At 34.3% G+C, this 18,972-nt stretch overlaps 1 protein-coding gene across 3 annotated transcripts in view; it reads right to left on the bottom strand.

Moving 5' to 3' along the window:
* The window catches only part of LOC150100019 (uncharacterized), a 204,483-nt gene extending 188,780 nt beyond the window's left edge, over window positions 1–15,703 (bottom strand). The window contains exons 1-5 of one of the 3 annotated variants that reach the window (XM_090402543.1): window positions 15,329–15,703; window positions 13,834–14,028; window positions 7,949–8,209; window positions 4,982–5,239; window positions 2,001–2,258 (exon numbers count right to left, since the gene is read on the bottom strand). In XM_090402543.1, coding sequence (XP_090258669.1) covers window positions 2,001–2,258; window positions 4,982–5,239; window positions 7,949–8,021 — 589 coding nt within the window. In that variant the 5' untranslated portion in view covers window positions 8,022–8,209; window positions 13,834–14,028; window positions 15,329–15,703. The remainder of the gene's footprint in view (window positions 1–2,000; window positions 2,259–4,981; window positions 5,240–7,948; window positions 8,210–13,833; window positions 14,029–15,328) is intronic. The other 2 variants (XM_090402544.1, XM_090402542.1) reach the window with 2 other exon arrangements.
* Window positions 15,704–18,972: the final 3,269 nt, after the last annotated feature.

Below are 18,972 nucleotides of genomic sequence, written 5' to 3'. Positions count from 1 at the left end.
CACCATGCGAAAACATGTCGTTGAGTCACCTGCGCAAATGGTTCACTTTTGAAGGAAGAGTCCACATTAAAAGTATTACCTTTTAATGCAGACTCTTCCTTCACTTTGCTTTAAAAGTATCAACTGTATTGGGAGAGGGGGGGGGTCAACGTTTCAGATTGCCTTATTGTGTTTTGCATTTATGATAAATGAGAGACGAAACAGATAAATAAGAGATATTCGTTAAAATTCTCCTTCACATCAGTGAAATTCTCTCAGTCCTTATTTAAGGTATTAAGGCTTTCGTTTTTATTTAGCATGATGTTACATGTTGAGTCCTAGTATCATATGATCCTATGTCATCAGACGATATATGGAAGTTCCATCTAGAAACACAATAATCCACCTTTCATAAATATCCGTTTTATTTGATTTCGAATTATCCTGAATAAAAATTGTTACTTTTTTTTCTTGTTTATCTTCTTTATACTAGTTTAGTATGATTTAGAATGTGATTTAGGGAAGAATTTATTGTTGACTGTACATCAGTGTACTATTTTAGAGATTAATCGGCTTTTTTCGTCCGGTTCACGAGTTAGTCAAACTCTGGCATGGACTAGCTGGTGTTCTCTCCCAGAAACTCGGGATTTTTCTCACAAAAACTCGGGTTTTTTGTCCCGTAAACTCAAGAAAAATGGACCGTAGAACCTACACTATTTTCAGACATTAAAAATATTGTGTTAGGGTTAGAGACCACGACATGGCGGCACTAGCTTGTCGCCTTCTTCCCTGTGTACCGATGAATAGGTGATAGCCTTGAGCCGGCTACCAGTGGAGATTGAACTGCCCTCTCTCCAAGCTAGGTAGCGAAAACGGCCCCGCCTACTCCCTATACGGGAACAACAAAGGCGTTAGCTTAGCTTAGCTTAGCTGATCACAGAAGCACATTTAGTTCATTTTTAAAGGCTTTAATTTCAACTTAAGTACAGATTTACAGCGAAGATGTTAGTAAATAACACATCGGATGAAACAATGGTACAAGATTAATACCGCATATGCTAATGCACGAAAAAAAACAGGTTTAGAGACATATTTTTTTATCAAATTTCAACATAATTAATCGCATTTACGATCCGTCATTTTCCACACAAAATAAACAGCAGTATATAACCTACTTGGTTTAATTAAGACTATACATTCTTAATTATAAAAATTTTAAAGCATTTCATCGGAATTCTGCTAAAGAACTACAGTGCTTATTTAGTTCTCAAGATTAAAATATGATGTTCTCCAAAACCAGATATACTGCTACGGATAGCTAATAATTAGTCAGTATGATAGCGTGACTAAAATTGCATTAGGCAAGCGGGAGTAGAGCATTATCATTTCTTCAATCTTTTTAATTAGGCTATAAACATGATAGAAACAATAAAATTAAACACTAAGTTCGATATTAATTGTACACCTGATTTTGAAGAACCATGCAATTCGTTTTATGACCAGTTGAATTATTTAATTGAAAATAAGGAAATGTTAATTATTGTTAAATAATATTGCTAATTTAACGAACATTATAAAATATTAATTGGCTTCAACAGAACAAAATAATCTGAAACAATTGTAAATATAACAAAAATTAATAGCAGACTTTGTGAGATATTTTTCATTTAAGCATCTCTTCTAGAGACCCGTATGTTGTGCGTTAATGCCTTCAAAAAAAAAAAAACGTTAGAAAAATAGCTTGGAAAAAATAATTGAGTAGAAGCAAAGGATAAACAAATATATTATGTGTGTTGAAGATTTCTTCTTTTTTGTCGTATCTTCAAGGACTAGATGTCAGATTGAACAAGTAAAAGAAGACATGTGGAACATCATAGAATCAAGATTTAAGGGGAGAAATACTAAATTTCATTAAGCTTTTATAGAAAATTGTGCGTTGATATAAAATATTTCCATTTCGTTGTGTGATTTCCAGTAAATTTTGGTCTGTTGTGTGTGTGTTATTCAATTACTTTACCCACCTTCAGGGATGCAATATGGCATTTCGCCTACCCAGCTTCCATTTTGACAGTACAGTTCATTGATATGCAAATTTGCCAGTCGGAATCCTGGGTGGCATTGGTAGACAGCAACGAGGTATTCGTTTCTTGGATAGTTAAAGTCGTGACGTCGGTACAGTAAAATTCTTCCGTTGGGGATTCTCGGGGGTTTCTTGAAATGCCTTTGATTTGAGCTATCCAGACACAAGGAATCATAAGCGGCAGCTGGGCTTTCCTCCACTACACAAATAGAAAGCAATAATATCAGCAAACCTAATAAGTTACTACCTGCATGGTTTCTAAAGATGCGCATGTAAAACATTGTCAATATACATGTCAGATAAATTAAATTAATTCTGAATATTGCAAACTAAAATCGACCATAGAACTCACATTATTTCAGGCGATATAAACCTGTTAGGATTTAGGAGCATAAGGTGGCGGTAGATGTTCGTTGAACTCTCTCTCCTGATGCCCATGAAATCACCAATAGCCCTGTAGGGCTATTGGTGAATTCATAGGCAACTCTTAGCAGTCAATGATAGCTGAGCAGTGAAATCACGTCAGTTATCAGCAACGGCTACGGACAGAGCCTGGCTGCCAAACAATCTTCCGTTAGTTAACTAGAAGGGCTCTGCCTACTCCCGTTGGGAATAAAAGGCATTAGAGGATTTATTTCGTTTATATTTGTAATTTAAGTAACTATAACAGTCGTCACTGTTTCTTTCTGTTTATCATAAGCCATGTGATGTGTTCTACAATATGCTGGGAATTTGAAAATAGAATTTATTACTTTAAAAAAACATAGTGATGAAATTAAATGGTTTAAATATAAAATTTCATGAAAATGATGCATTTGTACTTTTTCGTTTATTTTTATCAGTCTCTTTTCGCAGAAAATAAATATATCAAATCTCAGAAGAGAGAGAGAGAGAGAGAGAAATCTAGATTCCCTATTGAGCTGAGTTTCACTATCGGACAGAAAAGCCCTTCCCTTTTATTTTGCGTTTGTTTTGTTTTTAGGTTTCGCCTTCTGATTACGTCTCCTCCATCAATGTACGACTTACTTTTTCTGTTATTACAGCATCACTTTGCATTAAAAGTATTAACTGTATTGGGAGAGGGGGACGGGTAAACGTTTCGGATTGCCTTGTTGTGTTTTCCATTTATGATAAATGAGAGACGAAACAGATAAATAAGAGATATTCCTTAAAATTCTCCTTCATATCAGTGAAATTCTCCTAGTCCTTATTTAAGGTATTAAGGCTTTCATTTTTATTTAGCGTGGCATTACACGTTGAGTCCTAGTATCACGTGATCCTATGTCATCAGACGATATATGCAAGTTCCATCTAGAAATACAATAATCCACTTTTAATAAATATCCCTTTTATTTGGTTTCGAATTAACCTGAATAAAAATTGTTACTTTTTTTTCTCGTTTATCTTGCTTATACTAGTTTAGTATGATTTGGAATGAGATTTAGTGAAAAATTTATTGTTGATTGTACAACAGTATAGTATTTTAGAGATTAATCGCATTTTTTCGTCCGGTTCCCGAGTTAGTCAATCTTTGGCACGGACTAGCGGGATTTTTCTCCCGGACACTCGGGTTTTTTGTCCCATAAACTCAAGAAACATGGACAGTAGAACCAACACTATTTTCAGACATTAAAAATATTTTGTTAGGGTTAGAGACCAGGACATGGCGGCACTAGCTTGTCGCCTTCTTCACTGTGTACCGATGAATCAGTGATAGCCTTGGGCCGGCTACCAGTGGAGATTGAACTGCCCTCTCTCCAAGTTAGATAGAGTAAACGGCCTCGCCTACTCCCTATACGGGAACAACATAGGCGTTAGCTTAGCTTAGCTGATCACAGAAACACATTTAGTTCATTTTTAAAGGCTTTAATTTCAACTTAAGTACAGATTTACAGCGAAGATTTTAGTAAACAACACATCGGATGAAACAATGGTATAAGATTAATTCCGCATATGCTATTGCACGAAAAAAACCAGGTTTAGAGACATATTTTTTTATCAAATTTCAGCATAATGAATCGCCTTTACGATCCTTCATTTTGAACAAAAAATAAGCAGCTGTATATAACCTACTTATTTTAATTAAGACTATACATTCTTAATTATAAAAATTCTAAAGCATTTCATCGGAATTCTGATAAAGAAAACACAGTGCTTATTTAGTTCTCAAGATTAAAATATGATGTTCTCCAAAACCAGATATACTGCTACGGATAGCTAATATTTAGCCAGTATGAATACGTGACTAAAATTGCATTAGGCAAGTGGGAGTAGAGCATTATCATTTCTTCAATCTTTTTAATTAGGCTATAAACATGATAGAAACAATAAAATTAAACACTAAGTTCGATATTAATTGTACACCTGATTTTGAAGAACCATGCAATTCGTTTTATGACCAGTTGAATTATTTAATTGAAAATAAGGAATTGTTAATTATTGTTAATTAATATTGCTGATTTAACGACCATTATAAAATATTAATTGGCTTCAACAGAACAAAATAATCTGAAACAATTGTAAATATAACAAAAATTAATAGCAGACTTTGTGGGATGTTTTTCATTTAAACATCTCTTCCAGTGACCCGTATGTTGTGCGTTGGTGTTTTCCAAAAAAAAAAAAACCGTTACAAAAATAGCGTGGAAAAAATAATTGAGTAGAAGCAAAGGATAAACAAATATATTATGTGTGTTGAAGATTTCTTCTTTTTTGTCGTATCTTCAAGGACTAGATGTCAGATTGAACAAGTAAAAGAAGACATGTGGAACATCATAGAATCAAGATTTAAGGGGAGAAATACTAAATTTCATTAAGCTTTTATAGAAAATTGTGCGTTGATATAAAATATTTCCATTTCGTTGTGTGATTTCCAGTAAATTTTGGTCTGTTGTGTGTGTGTTATTCAATTACTTTACCCACCTTCAGGGATGCAATATGGCATTTCGCCTACCCAGCTTCCATTTTGACAGAACAGTTCATTGATATGCACATTTGCCAGTCGGAATCCTGGGTGGCATTGGTAGACAGCAACGAGGTATTCGTTTCTTGGATAGTTAAAGTCGTGACGTCGGTACAGTAAAATTCTTCCGTTGGGGATTCTCGGGGGTTTCTTGAAATGCCTTTGATTTGAGCTATCCAGACACAAGGAATCATAAGCGGCAGCTGGACTTTCCTCCACTACACAAATAGAAAGCAATAATATCAGCAAAACTAATAAGTTACTACCTGCATAGTTTCTAAAGATGCGCATGTAAAACATTGTCAATATACATGACAGATAAATTAAATTAATTCTGAATATTGCAAACTAAAATCGACCATAGAACTCACATTATTTCAGGCGATATAAACCTGTTAGGATTTAGGAGCATAAGGTGGCGGTAGATGTTCGTTGAACTCTCTCTCCTGATGCCCATGAAATCACCAATAGCCCTGTAGGGCTATTGGTGAATTCATAGGCAACTCTTAGCAGTCAATGATAGCTGAGCAGTGAAATCACGTCAGTTATCAGCAACGGCTACGGGCAGAGCCTGGCTGCCAACCAATCTTCCGTTAGTTAACTAGAAGGGCTCTGCCTACTCCCGTTGGGAATAAAAGGCATTAGAGGATTTATTTCGTTTATATTTGTAATTTAAGTAACTATAACAGTCGTCACTGTTTCTTTCTGTTTATCATAAGCCATCTGATGTGTTCTACAATATGCTGGGAATTTGAAAATAGAATTTATTACTTTAAAAAAACATAGTGATGAAATTAAATGGTTTAAATATAAAATTTCATGAAAATGATGCATTTGTACTTTTTCGTTTATTTTTATCAGTCTCTTTTCGCATAAAATAAATATATCAAATCTCAGAAGAGAGAGAGAGAGAGAGAAATCTAGATTCGCTATTGAGCTGAGTTTCACTATCGAACAGAAACGTCCTTCCCTTTTATTTTGCTTTTGTTTTGTTTTTAGGTTTCGCCTTCTGATTACGTCTCCTCCATCAATGTACGACTTACTTTTTCTGTTATTACAGCATCACTTTGCACTAAAAGTATTAACTGTATTGGGAGAGGGGGAGGGGTAAACGTTTCGGATTGCCTTGTTGTGTTTTGCATTTATGATAAATGAGAGACGAAACAGATAAATAAGAGATATTCCTTAAAATTCTCCTTCATATCAGTGAAATTCTCCTAGTCCTTATTTAAGGTATTAAGGCTTTCATTTTTATTTAGCGTGGCATTACACGTTGAGTCCTAGTATCACGTGATCCTATGTCATCAGACGATATATGCAAGTTCCATCTAGAAATACAATAATCCACTTTTAATAAATATCCCTTTTATTTGGTTTCGAATTAACCTGAATAAAAATTGTTACTTTTTTTTCTCGTTTATCTTGCTTATACTAGTTTAGTATGATTTGGAATGTGATTTAGTGAAAAATTTATTGTTGACTGTACAACAGTTTAGAATTTTAGAGATTAATCGCATTTTTTCGTCCGGTTCCCGAGTTAGTCAATCTTTGGCACGGACTAGAGGGTTTTTTCTCCCGGAAACTCGGGTTTTTTGTCCCATAAACACAAGAAAAATGGACCGTAGAACCAACACTATTTTCAGACATTAAAAATATTTTGTTAGGGTTAGAGACCAGGACATGGCGGCACTAGCTTGTCGCCTTCTTCACTGTGTACCGATGAATCAGTGATAGCCTTGGGCCGGCTACCAGTGGAGATTGAACTGCCCTCTCTTCAAGTTAGATAGAGTAAACGGCCTCGCCTACTGCCTATACGGGAACAACATAGGCGTTAGTTTAGCTTAGCTGATCACAAAAACACATTTAGTTCATTTTTAAAGGCTTTAATTTCAACTTAAGTACAAATTTACAGCGAAGATGTTAGTAAACAACACATCGGATGAAACTATGGTACAAGATTAATTCCGCATATGCTATTGCACGAAAAAAACCAGGTTTAGAGACATATTTTTTTATCAAATTTCAGCATAATGAATCGCCTTTACGATCCTTCATTTTGAACAAAAAAATAAGCAGCTGTATATAACCTACTTATTTTAATTAAGACTATACATTCTTAATTATAAAAATTTTAAAGCATTTCATCGGAATTATGCTAAAGAACCACAGTGCTTATTTAGTTCTCAAGATTAAAATATGATGTTCTCCAAAACCAGATATACTGCTACGGATAGCTAATAATTAGCCAGTATGATAGCGTGACTAAAATTGCATTAGGCAAGCGGGAGTAGAGCATTATCATTTCTTCAATGTTTTTAATTAGGCTATAAACATGATAGAAACAATAAAATTAAACACTAAGTTCGATATTAATTGTACACCTGATTTTGAAGAACCATGCAATTCGTTTTATGACCAGTTGAATTATTTAATTGAAAATAAGGAATTGTTAATTATTGTTAATTAATATTGCTGATTTAACGACCATTATAAAATATTAATTGGCTTCAACAGAACAAAATAATCTGAAACAATTGTAAATATAACAAAAATTAATAGCAGACTTTGTGGGATGTTTTTCATTTAAACATCTCTTCCAGTGACCCGTATGTTGTGCGTTGATGCTTTCCAAAAAAAAAACCGTTAGAAAAATAGCTTGGAAGAAATAATTGAGTAGAAGCAAAGGATAAACAAATATATTAAGTGTGTTGAAGATTTCTTCTTTGTTGTCGTATCTTCAATGACTAGATGTCAGTTTGAACAAGTAAAAGAAGACATGTGGAACATCTTAGAATCAAGATTTAAGGGGAGAAATACTAAATTTCATTAAGCTTTTATAGAAAATTGTGCGTTGATATAAAATATTTCCATTTCGTTGTGTGATTTCCAGGATATTTTGTTCTGTTGTGTGTGTGTTATTCACTTACTTTGCCAACCTTCACGGATGCAATACGACAGTTCGCCTACCCAGCTTCCATTTTGACAGTACAGTTCCTTCATCCGCAAATTTTTCAGTCGGAATCGTGGGATGCATTCCTAGCCAACAACGATGTATTCGTTTCTTGGATAGTTAAAGTTGTGACGTCGGTAGAGTGAAACTCTTGCGTTGGGTATTCTCGGTGGTTTGTTGAAATGATTTGATCTATCCAGACAGGAGGAATCATAAGCGGCAACTTCGCTTTCCTCCACTACACAAATAGAAAGCAATCATATCAGCAAAACTAATAAGTTACTACCTACATAGTTTCTAAAGCTACGCATGCAAAACATTGTCAGTATACATGTCAGATAACTTAAATTAATTCTGAATATTCCAAACTAAATGCGACCATAGAACTCACATTATTTCGGGCGATATAAAGCTGTTAGGATTTAGGAGCATAAGGTGGCGGTAGATGTTCGTCGTACTCTCTATCTTGATGCCCATAAAATCACCAATAGCCTTGTAGGGCTATTGGTGAATTCATAAGCAACTCTTAGCAGTCAATGATAGCTGAGCAGTGAAATCACGTCAGTTATCAGCAACGGCTACGGGCAGAGCCTGGCTGCCAAACAATCTTCCGTTCGTTAAATAGAAGAGCTCTGCCTACCCCGTTGTGAATAAAAGGCATTAGAGGATTTATTTCGTTTAAATTTGTAATTTAAGTAACTATAACAGTCGTCACTGTTTCTTTCTGTTTATCATAAGCCATCTGATGTTTTCTACAATATGCTGGGAATTTGAAAATAGAATTTATTACTTTTAAAAAACATAGTGATGAAATTAAATGGTTTTAATATAAAATTTCATGAAAATGATGCATTTGTACTTTTTCGTTTATTTTTATCAGTCTCTTTTGGCAGAAATAAATATATCAAATCTCAGAAGAGAGAGAGAGAGAGAGAGAGAGAGAGAGAGAGAGAGTGTAGAAACCCGTCAGTATATAAAACTCGAAAAATATTAATAAAAATAAGCTTTTGCGCTCATTTGCGAAATTAAAGATCGATTATAGAATAACGGGAAAAGGACATTCACGTCGACTTGAACCAAACATGGTGTAATATCAACTGGATCAATCTGCTGTTAGAGCCATACTGAAAATCGGGCGTATCTCTTCAGTGTTGTTGAAAAGATAGCCATTTCACATAAAACAATGTCACTTTTCAACTTTTGTGTGAACTTCGAGCGATGTAAAAGTAACTTGAACTGTCCATCCACCCACACCCACACTGCATTCAATGATTAAAAAAAAAACGAAAAAACTAAAAAAAAATAAAAAACGGAGTAACTTATTGAAATAATTATGAGGTCACAATGAAAATGAAGCCTACTTGGTGACAGCTCTGAAGCAGTAAATCAAGAATGAAAGCAAAAAATTTTCGATATGCCAACGAAATCGGAACTCTACAGATCGGTTTTTGCTACTTCAATCATGATTATATCTGAAAATTCAGAAAACAGAATAAGTGAAAGAAAGAATAATAAATGTCCAGTATCGCTTGACACAAAGTAGAAAATTTTCGTCTCTGAAACCGTAATAGTCTAATGGCATGTGAGTTGCCTTGGCATTGCATTAGCTAAAAGATGACTAATTCTTCCCAGGAACCTGCATATTTATTAGGGTTTCGCTGTCCAGATAGTTGCTTCAACTGCTGATTCTCGTCAGGGACTAGGCAGAAATCCTACGTATAGAACACATCGTATAGAAGAAAAGAGTGATTTTCTTTGAAGCATACAAGACCTGAAACAGTAAGATTTCCTCCTTGGAACATCATTTAAATCTCTTTCGAATCTTGGTATACTTTATTAAGCTCTTTCGAATAAGAACACCTATTTCCTCTGTGGTATTTGGTTTAATATGAAGTACTTCATATAACTTCGTTGTTCTGGTTCGGTCCAACCTAGTGTTTTTTTTTTAACCTTTTGAACCTTGGACTTCCCATCTTTCAGGACCATGATTGCACTAATTTAGCACTAGACCCGTAGAGATGTCATTAATACAAACAATGCGAGTGTACCTTCTGGCTGCTTCATCTCCCCACCCACGGTTAATGCTGGTAAATGGTTAGGTTGGAAACGCGATATTTCGGATGCATATCCAGCTAATGAGGTTGGTTTTCCAGACTGTACGATTCAAAGGATTAAGGTGCTGAGTGAAGAGATGCTATTAAAATAGAATCTTGTGTGTTACGAATCTAATCTCATAATGATATATTGCAGGAACTTTCTTCCATCCCCCCATCTTGTAAATCGAGAAATTATACTAGCACTAGAAGTACTTGTGACTGTCTAATATCCATTAATTATAAAGAATAATTTTAGTTCACTAATGTTATCATGAGTCATATTTACATCTGATAGGTCGCCCTAATGCGGTTCATACACATAACGGTAGGCATCCTCATATCTCTCTAAGAACTGACGAGCCCTTACAGCATCTTCAATCTCCTTAGCCCGAGAAACGTAAAGATCACGTAGATATCTATCTCGGAGTTCTGGATAGAGACTGTTGATCCATGTTAGTTGGAATTCAGACAAGTTCAGGACCACGGGATCTGCAGCTCGGCGATATTCAGTGAGTTCAGTGACGGTGGTTGTTCTACGCCGGGCTTCCTCTTGTCGTTTCTTTTCGGCTAAGATGTATGTTTGTCTTAAGGTTTCATTGGTTTGAGACCGTTTGTCGTCTTCATCTACGTGTGGTTCGATGACGACAACGTTTGGATCGTTGAGTTCGTGTATTTGAGCAAGTCTGTAGCGATTCATGAGCGCATCTTCGGTCTTAATCACTTTGTTTGCAGAAGGGGTGTAAAATACCTGTGGTAAATAAGTGGTAGAAGGAAGTACGGCTGCTTCACTTTTCTTTTCTTTGTTTTTTTCTACCTCTCCTCTCCTTGCTGGAGATCTAGTCGTAGGCACTCGACTCCGTCTGTGATTCGGATACAGAACAACCTGCACGGGACGATCTTGTTGCATCGCTTCAGTTTCGTCTTCTTTGTTTTTCCCAACTAAAAAGGGAGTCTTGGAGTGCCAGTAATATTTTCATTTTTAGTTTCATCTTCTTCGTCCTCAGACTTATCGGAGTCCGATGAAAAAGAAAGTATATTAGAAAGAAAAATCAAAATGATGGATTAAGACTTGGTTTAGGATAATTGACCTTAGGTTTGCTGAAGATACGTTTAATAAATTTGAAACACTAGCTTAAATGTTCATTAAAAAAAAAAGAATAAAGAAAATTCACACAGTAAACCGAAGTTGCAGAAAACCTGCCTGTAATCTTTTCAACTTAATTTTATATCTGATTGAGAAAAATTTGGAAATGTTTCTTCAGTAGTACTAAGCAATTTTATTGCTTATCGCTAATAGACTGTAAATAATAATAATAATAATAATAATAATAATAATAATAATAATAATAATAATAATAAAAACAATAAATTCTATTTTTTGAAGGTCCCTCTCCTTGAATTCTCTGCTATTTATTTCCAAAGCTCTATGTTTATTTTTCTACTAAAAAAAAGCACTTGCTGCGAAATTGTCTCCTAATAGCCATTGGTTCGATTCTTCCCTGTGATGATACATCTGCGATAATTGTCATCTTTTATCATATAAATGCTATATGATATTGAAAATTGTAATCACGGTCCTCTGACTAAGAAGCCTATTCATAAATCTGATATTTTCGTTCATTTAAATTTAAAAAATGGGATTCCAAATGGCCATCACACAAAGATGTCTACACTGTTTTTAGCACAAAGTACTGAACCACCAAAGCAAATGCCTAATTGGCATTAAGGACCCAGCAAAGATATAACTTATAGTAAACCTTTGACCAACTTCAAATGAAATATGCAACCTTTTGAAGATTCAGGAAAATAATTTGACCTCCATGAACACTGCACATATTTCAGTCGGTGCTGAAAAACAAATATGAGTCTTCGCTCTACACTTCTATTACGCTTGTGAAGGAAAAACGAATGACTGCTAATTGGCATGTGTTTTCCTCTACAACGAGCAATGATTCACCCGCCCATCTTCTATACAAAATTTATTGCGTCATTAGCACCTGACATGATAAAAGTCCACTAGGAATGTTTCTGCAGGTTAAATCACAGGTGGTTAGAATATCTCTCCACAGAACATGTTTCCATTCGTTGATTAAAAATTCTGCAAGAATCTAGCAATCCCAGACTAGTGGTATCTGAAGGATTTGTGTGCATTGAAATCCTACTGTTTTTCTACAAATAGTAATCTTTCTTGTACACTCCTTGATCTTGGCATTTTCTAACAACTAAGGAGGGATTTTGTTTGAGCAACACATGACTGCTTCTTATAATGTTATATACGAGTATATAAATCCCTACCCCCAAGTTCGTCCTGCATATTAGACCATATGCAAAACGAGCCCTTAACTGTATCGAACTATCTATGCTTTATATACGGCACTATGACTACAGTTAGCGAAAGTTTGTATTTTCTGTAATTGTCAAAAAATAATTTCTTCTTCTCTTTTCCCCAGCCAGTCTGTCATCAGTATTCATCAACATCCGTTGTTCCAACAGTCAATTAAGCTGCCACAACCTTCCAAGTATTCTTGGATATCGTAACCATAATTCTATGATAAGCTAGTTAGCACTGTGTCAAAGCTAACTAGCTTAAATCACTCAAATCATTTGTGAACATTATCAGACCTTCACTTTTAGAATTATCATTTAATAATTGGTATTTTTCTCAATGAGATATCTCGTTTTTAAACCAAATATTGCAAAAGGCTTCTGACACGAAGGTAAAAGCTTATTTTTTTTAATGTATGTATAATGCGTATGTTCAGCAACCTAAGATTTTAATTAGCAGTTTAGATCTATTTAGTCGCTCAATTTTAGTTCTGTTTATTAAAATTATTAAAATTTTATAATATGTAAATTATTTTTTATAGTAATCTCGAATAAGCAAAGGTTGTGAGATGTATGTAGTTGCTATTCATTCTTAGTTTAATAATAAAATATTAAAATTGATTAATTAAAATTCGTGAGTTTCTTCTAGACTTTTTTTTTTCAATAACATTTCACATTTCGCTTTTAGTCTTGGAATTCATACAGAAATTATCGGAATGATCTGTACATTTATATAGAAAAAAAAAAGTGCTATAAACAGCTAACTAACTATAATGTTGTATAAGCAATTTGTTGGATTACCTAATTGTGTTTTATTCATATAAACGAACGATGACTGTTGAGTAAAGTTCCAAATTACAGAAAAGAGGATTCTGCGCATTTTTACACCGACTTAAAATGTATTATAGAATAGAAAAGAAACATTAAATGGAGTAATTATAGTATTAATATCTCTTATAATTTAACATAATGCTTTATTACGTTTTTTAATTACTAAATTATAATTAGCATTCTGTTTAGGTCCAACCTTTTAATTCCTGTTTAGTATATTGTTAGTTCAGTTTTATTTATTCAGGATTTATTTAATATATTCTTTACTCGCTATTTTTAAATAGTCATTGTTGGTTGAGATTTAATAGCGAAATTAAGCAGTGGTGTAATGTCATTTTTAAATTTTAGCGAACTGTTTAATCTGTCGTCCTAAAGATGGATTGCAGCGACAGGGTTTTTCCACAAGCATCCGCTATTGCTTTAATTTACGGCTGTGGGTATACATTTTCAAAGGCTTCATTTCCGTGGAACATGCTTTGCCAAAAGCTTCTTAATTACCGTCGAAAGCACAATAATGTTTTCTTGTGTTATTATCTGAGAAGCCAATCTAGTTCTAAAAGAACTTAGTTTTTCTACCATACATATAAATTTAAGCATACTTTACACTTACCTTCAGAAAGAACGCATTGAGGAGGTGGATGACTCCATTTCTTGCCTCTACAGACTACAATCATTTTTCCTTTGAGGATATATCCCGGGTTACATTGGTATATGTATTTAACCATTGCTCCACGATCGAACAGAAAGCCTTGTCCGTTTTCTGGAGACCTGGGTGCAGGACAGTCGTCTTCTCCCATAACAGAATCTGTAAGTTAAAACAATTTTTTTTTTGGTTTGATCTATTTTATTTTATTTTTAAGAAACGTTCGTTTTCAGGGCTGTTAAAAGTTGTCTGAATCCGGAAAAGAAAAAAAAAAAAAAAAAGACTAATTCTGCTTAATCTACATAATTAAAATTTTGCTTATCTAGGCATTAACTATAATGTAGATTTGGCTTAACCCTCTAAATATTTCACACGAAATAGCAAAGACTGTTCAGTGTCAGTTACGACACTGATCATGATAATATCATCAGCGTTGATGTCTTCATATTATTCTGCTAAGATTGGTTTTATAAGGTTGGTTTGTATCTCTTACAGATCGTGATACATAGGCACAAATGCTACGTGCGTCGGGAGAAATTTTCTATGCGAGTCGAAGTTAGCCGTTCTCAGATGGTAGTGGAAGAGTTTGCTCTTCCGACAACTGAGGTGCCCTTCCCCCTCTGCAAAACAAACAGTAGATTGCAGTTTGGCGCAGTTAACAGACATAATAGCAGAATAACAACTAACTATAAACCATAAAATACTTTGCACACTATAATATTGTCAAATAAAACGCATTTTAACCTTACACTTCACATTGTTTTAAACTAGAATTCGCTTTAATGCGATTAACGAGAGATACAAGATTTAGTCTCTGAACAGACGATAGTTTTTGAATTTTGAAAAAAAGTAAATATTAAACTTAGTTTGCAAATATTATTATTGTAACAATGTAAAGTGCCATACGGGTAAGTAGAATATTAACATTGTAAGTAATTCTTAGTTTCAAAGTCGAATGTTATAAATAATAGCTTTCGAAATCATTAAAGACTTACTCTGTAATTTCATTTATGTATTATTTCAATATTCTAAATACATAGCCTATTTTTCAAAAGCTTTCCCCTCAAATGTTACAAAATAAACATAGCTGCCACTTTTTTTACTAAATTAATTCACTAAGTTCATTATAATACGCTACGCAATAAGCTGCTATAAGCTTTTACTGCCTATCTTCTGCTGTTGAAATTTCAACAGCAGAAGATAACTCATTTTCTAATAAGTCAGTTCGACTGTTATTTCATTTTGATTGGTGCTGGTTTATAAGCGCAGACAAACAGTTAAAATAAATTTTCAAAAAATAATTCAGATGAACAATATAAAATGTAAACAAAACATTTAAATAGTGCATTCTCGCTTGAATTACATCTTAATGAATATTAAGATGATAAAGTTGGACCATTTTAACAGACAAAACACTCAATAATGCAGCAGATATTAAGTAAGAAATGGAACACATGCTTACCATAGGCAAGGCTTAGCCACAGGATCAAGACTGCCATCGTCTTCATTCTGTAATTAGCGCATGCACTGCAACAGTTGACAATCAGTGAGGTTACTTTCTCTAACGAACCGAAGAGATGATATTTAGGTGTTCTGTTTTCTGTTGGCAAACGTCCTGATTAAATGAAACGCTAGTGAGTGGGCCGCAAACTGAAGCTTATTGCTCTTCTCGGTGTCTTTTTGGCGTAATCTCTGTCCTTGACCCTACGACCTCATAGACATTGGTCGGGGCACTGCAGGTCAGCACTGTTAAACCATATAACAGCCTTGTATGGTTTAACAGTGCTTCTTTTCCGTTTCTTCTACGACACATCTCTCATCACCACGAGAACATGACAGATCGACCACCCAGCTCACTTTTAATATTAATTTTAAATGAGAGATGTAATTCAAATTATTTTAATTAAATCTCTCTCTCTCTCTCTCTCTCTCTCTCTTTTTCTTTTCTAATTGATGCATTATATCGTGTTCTTACACAGGGTTAACAATAGCAACAGAATTCATTTTAGTTCATTCTCAATCCTGAGATCAACCGAGGCTTTAGCTAATTGTTTTCGATTCCGACAATTTGAAAGCTGACGACGAACGTATCTATGTTTTCTCTGAACTACCGTTGGTGGCTCGTCACGGGACATTACGAATGTTATTAAAAAGAAAGCCAAGTGGCACTTCCTTCCTTCTCCAGAAAATGAAACATGATCTCCAATCGTTCTTTATCAGTGTTTATATTGTCCACATCTCGACCTAATCTAACCTTTAGATTTGTTATTGCTAACTGAATTGGCAAATCTGGTTTCATAGCTTTGACGATGAATACTTCTGATCGACACTGTTGGAATAAGAGAATTTATAATCATATAAGAAAAAAAATAATTGATAAATATTGATTTTAAATATGACTCGATTAACATACAATAAAAGGCGTGATTTTGAATTCCGTTTTAATACTTTTCGTGTAAATACTTTATCATAAGATAGTGATTGAGAGCAAACATTTGAGAGGTGCAAACATTTATATATATATATATATATATATATATTAACATGGTAAAGCTATAAATCTTAGTTTCGAAATTGAATGTTTTAAATTATAGCTTTCCTCCAGATGAAAAGCTTGATAAAGGTTTTTTGCGTCCTACAAGGGATTCGAACCCAGGTCTTTCCAACCAAAATTAAATATATTTTGACAGAACAGCCACACGTTGGTTTGCTAAATGTAACGAACAAGGGGATGTTGACTAGGCAGGATAATCGTTAAAAACCCGAATATTCAAAAAATTCTCAAACGTTAAAGCAAACTTTGATAAAGCCACTTCACTTTAATCGTTGAATATAATAATACGGGGATTATAGCCTTCTCACCGACCCGAATCGCTAACAAAATTAAAATAAATTTTAATTAAAGTTAAAATTTATTTGAACTAAAGTTGTAAAAATTTTTGCATTTTACAAGTTACTAAATTCTTAGTAACTCGTAAAAAATTTTTTAACAATTTTTATAAGTGGAACTATCTTTTAGGAAAATAAAAGAAACTCAAGATAGATGAGAAAATAAGAAAAGAATTCAGAAATAATTAGAACATTTAATATAAGTATTCAAAAAATGACATCTTTACAGAAATACAGAAAATAAATTCAATTACATAAATATACTTGAAATTTTTTTAAATTAAAATTTTAGGAATTTTGATTTCATATTCACAAAATTAGAAATAATGGTCTTAACGTCTAATTCCGCACATATATCACATAAGTGATGGTTTGTTGAACCCAGTTGCCGATGACGTCACTTTGTTTATTTCGTTCGAGCATGAAATTCTGGGTAATGGTCAGAGCGTGGAGTTCTGAGATGTGCCGTAAGTGACATGAGGTGATCCTTCGGTTCGAGTGTGGCATTATGGGTAATGATTAGAGATTGGAATTCTAGGAAGATATTTGGTGAAGTGTTAGAGTCTTTGACTCGATTGTGGAACTATGTAAGAATATTTGTCTATACATGGTAGCACGAATATTCCAGTATAAATGTGTGTGGTATTTCGTTCCTAATATTGACTATGGGAATTTTTAGTTTAGAGTCAAGAGATGGCGCCAGCAATGTTTTTTTTTCTTTACATTCACAGGTTTCTTGTCATTAGGTACCAATTAGACATTTTCTAAAATAATTAACTGCTGGATTTCAGTGGTGTCCTCCCCCACACACACGCATACACTCATTTTTCAGCGTTTTCTTATCGATAGCTAGCAGTGGATTTTCTAAAATAATAATTAGTTACTGGAATATCTGTTTTCTCCATTTTTGCATGCATAATTAACCGGAAATCTATATGTTTCCAATTATCCTATATATATATAAAACAAACGTTGGTCGATTGGTAGAGCCTCGGATACTAATGACTCACGCAAAAAGTTAAGCAAGTTTGAACGCGCTTAGTAGTTGGAAGGAGTTTTTGTTCGATGTTGTTGGCACACTCTCCCTCGATGAGTCTTTGGAATCCCTGGAGGTGTCACATAATAATAACTCATCCAAATATTTTGATTTGTCTATAATCAATGCTTCTACGTCATGTTTAAGATCGTAAAAAGTTCATTACTTTTTCTAATTAAATGTTAACTTTATGTACGCACGGTTAGCCTAGTGGCTGTGCGCTTCACAACCATATGCCTGGGGAAGGAGTGTCCTAAGTTCGATTCGTGAGGAGCTTAAGGATCTTCTTCAGCCACGTTCAAGACCGGCTAACATAGCAATAGGGTTTTTTTTTTACATCACCATTGCCTGTGATGTTTTTCTTGTCGTAACATTTAACTCATGAGACATGTCCTATTGGTTGTTTTTGTTGCGTCTTCCCATACGAGAATGCATATTTCACTAACATGAGCAGTAGTACTATAAAAAAAAAATCAGCTGGCGTTTTGGGGATGGTCGTTGATTTTCACCTGCAAAGAAAAAAATCTTATTGTTAGTGATGGTCAAAGTTAGCAGATTACTATAATCCTAATATAATAGGTAGTTTTGGAAGTATCAAAGCTTTACAGAAACATACAAAATTACCACATGAAACTGTGAAAAATTGGTTAGCAACACAGCCTACTTGGGTGAGACATAAACCCATTAGAAGAAAGTTTAAACGCAATCAAAGCCAAAGTCCCGACACTTTTACAAACATTTCAAAGCGATTTGGCAGATATGTCATCCCATGCAAAAGAGAATGGGGGCGTGTTTCCTTCTTGTATGCATCGATTGTTTTTCCCGATTCGCGTGGGTCCGAACACTAAAGAAGAAATCAGCAGATGCTGTTGCTAATGCTTTCGAGTCTATTTTTAAAGAAGTGACCATCTTACATAAACACAGATCAAAGAAAAGAGTTTTGCAACAAGAAAGTTCGTGCATTATTTAAGAATCATAATATTCTTTTCTACACGACCAGGAGCGAAATGAAAGCACCCATTGCATATCAGAACATTGAAAACAAAGATCAACAAATGGATGACGTATACTAAAAGTAAAAGTTATACGAACGTTTTGCCGACTCTTGTACGTACTTATAACCTCACACCACATCACACGATCGGTATGGCTCCTTGGGAAGTTAACGTTCACAGCGAGGA

Source organism: Typopeltis vanoorti, chromosome 13 (assembly GCF_054136105.1).
Source record: "Typopeltis vanoorti isolate ZY-2024b chromosome 13, IOZ_Tvanoo_1.0, whole genome shotgun sequence".
NCBI classification, from domain to species: domain Eukaryota; kingdom Metazoa; phylum Arthropoda; class Arachnida; order Uropygi; family Thelyphonidae; genus Typopeltis; species Typopeltis vanoorti.
This window is presented reverse-complemented; position numbering and strand designations above follow the sequence as displayed.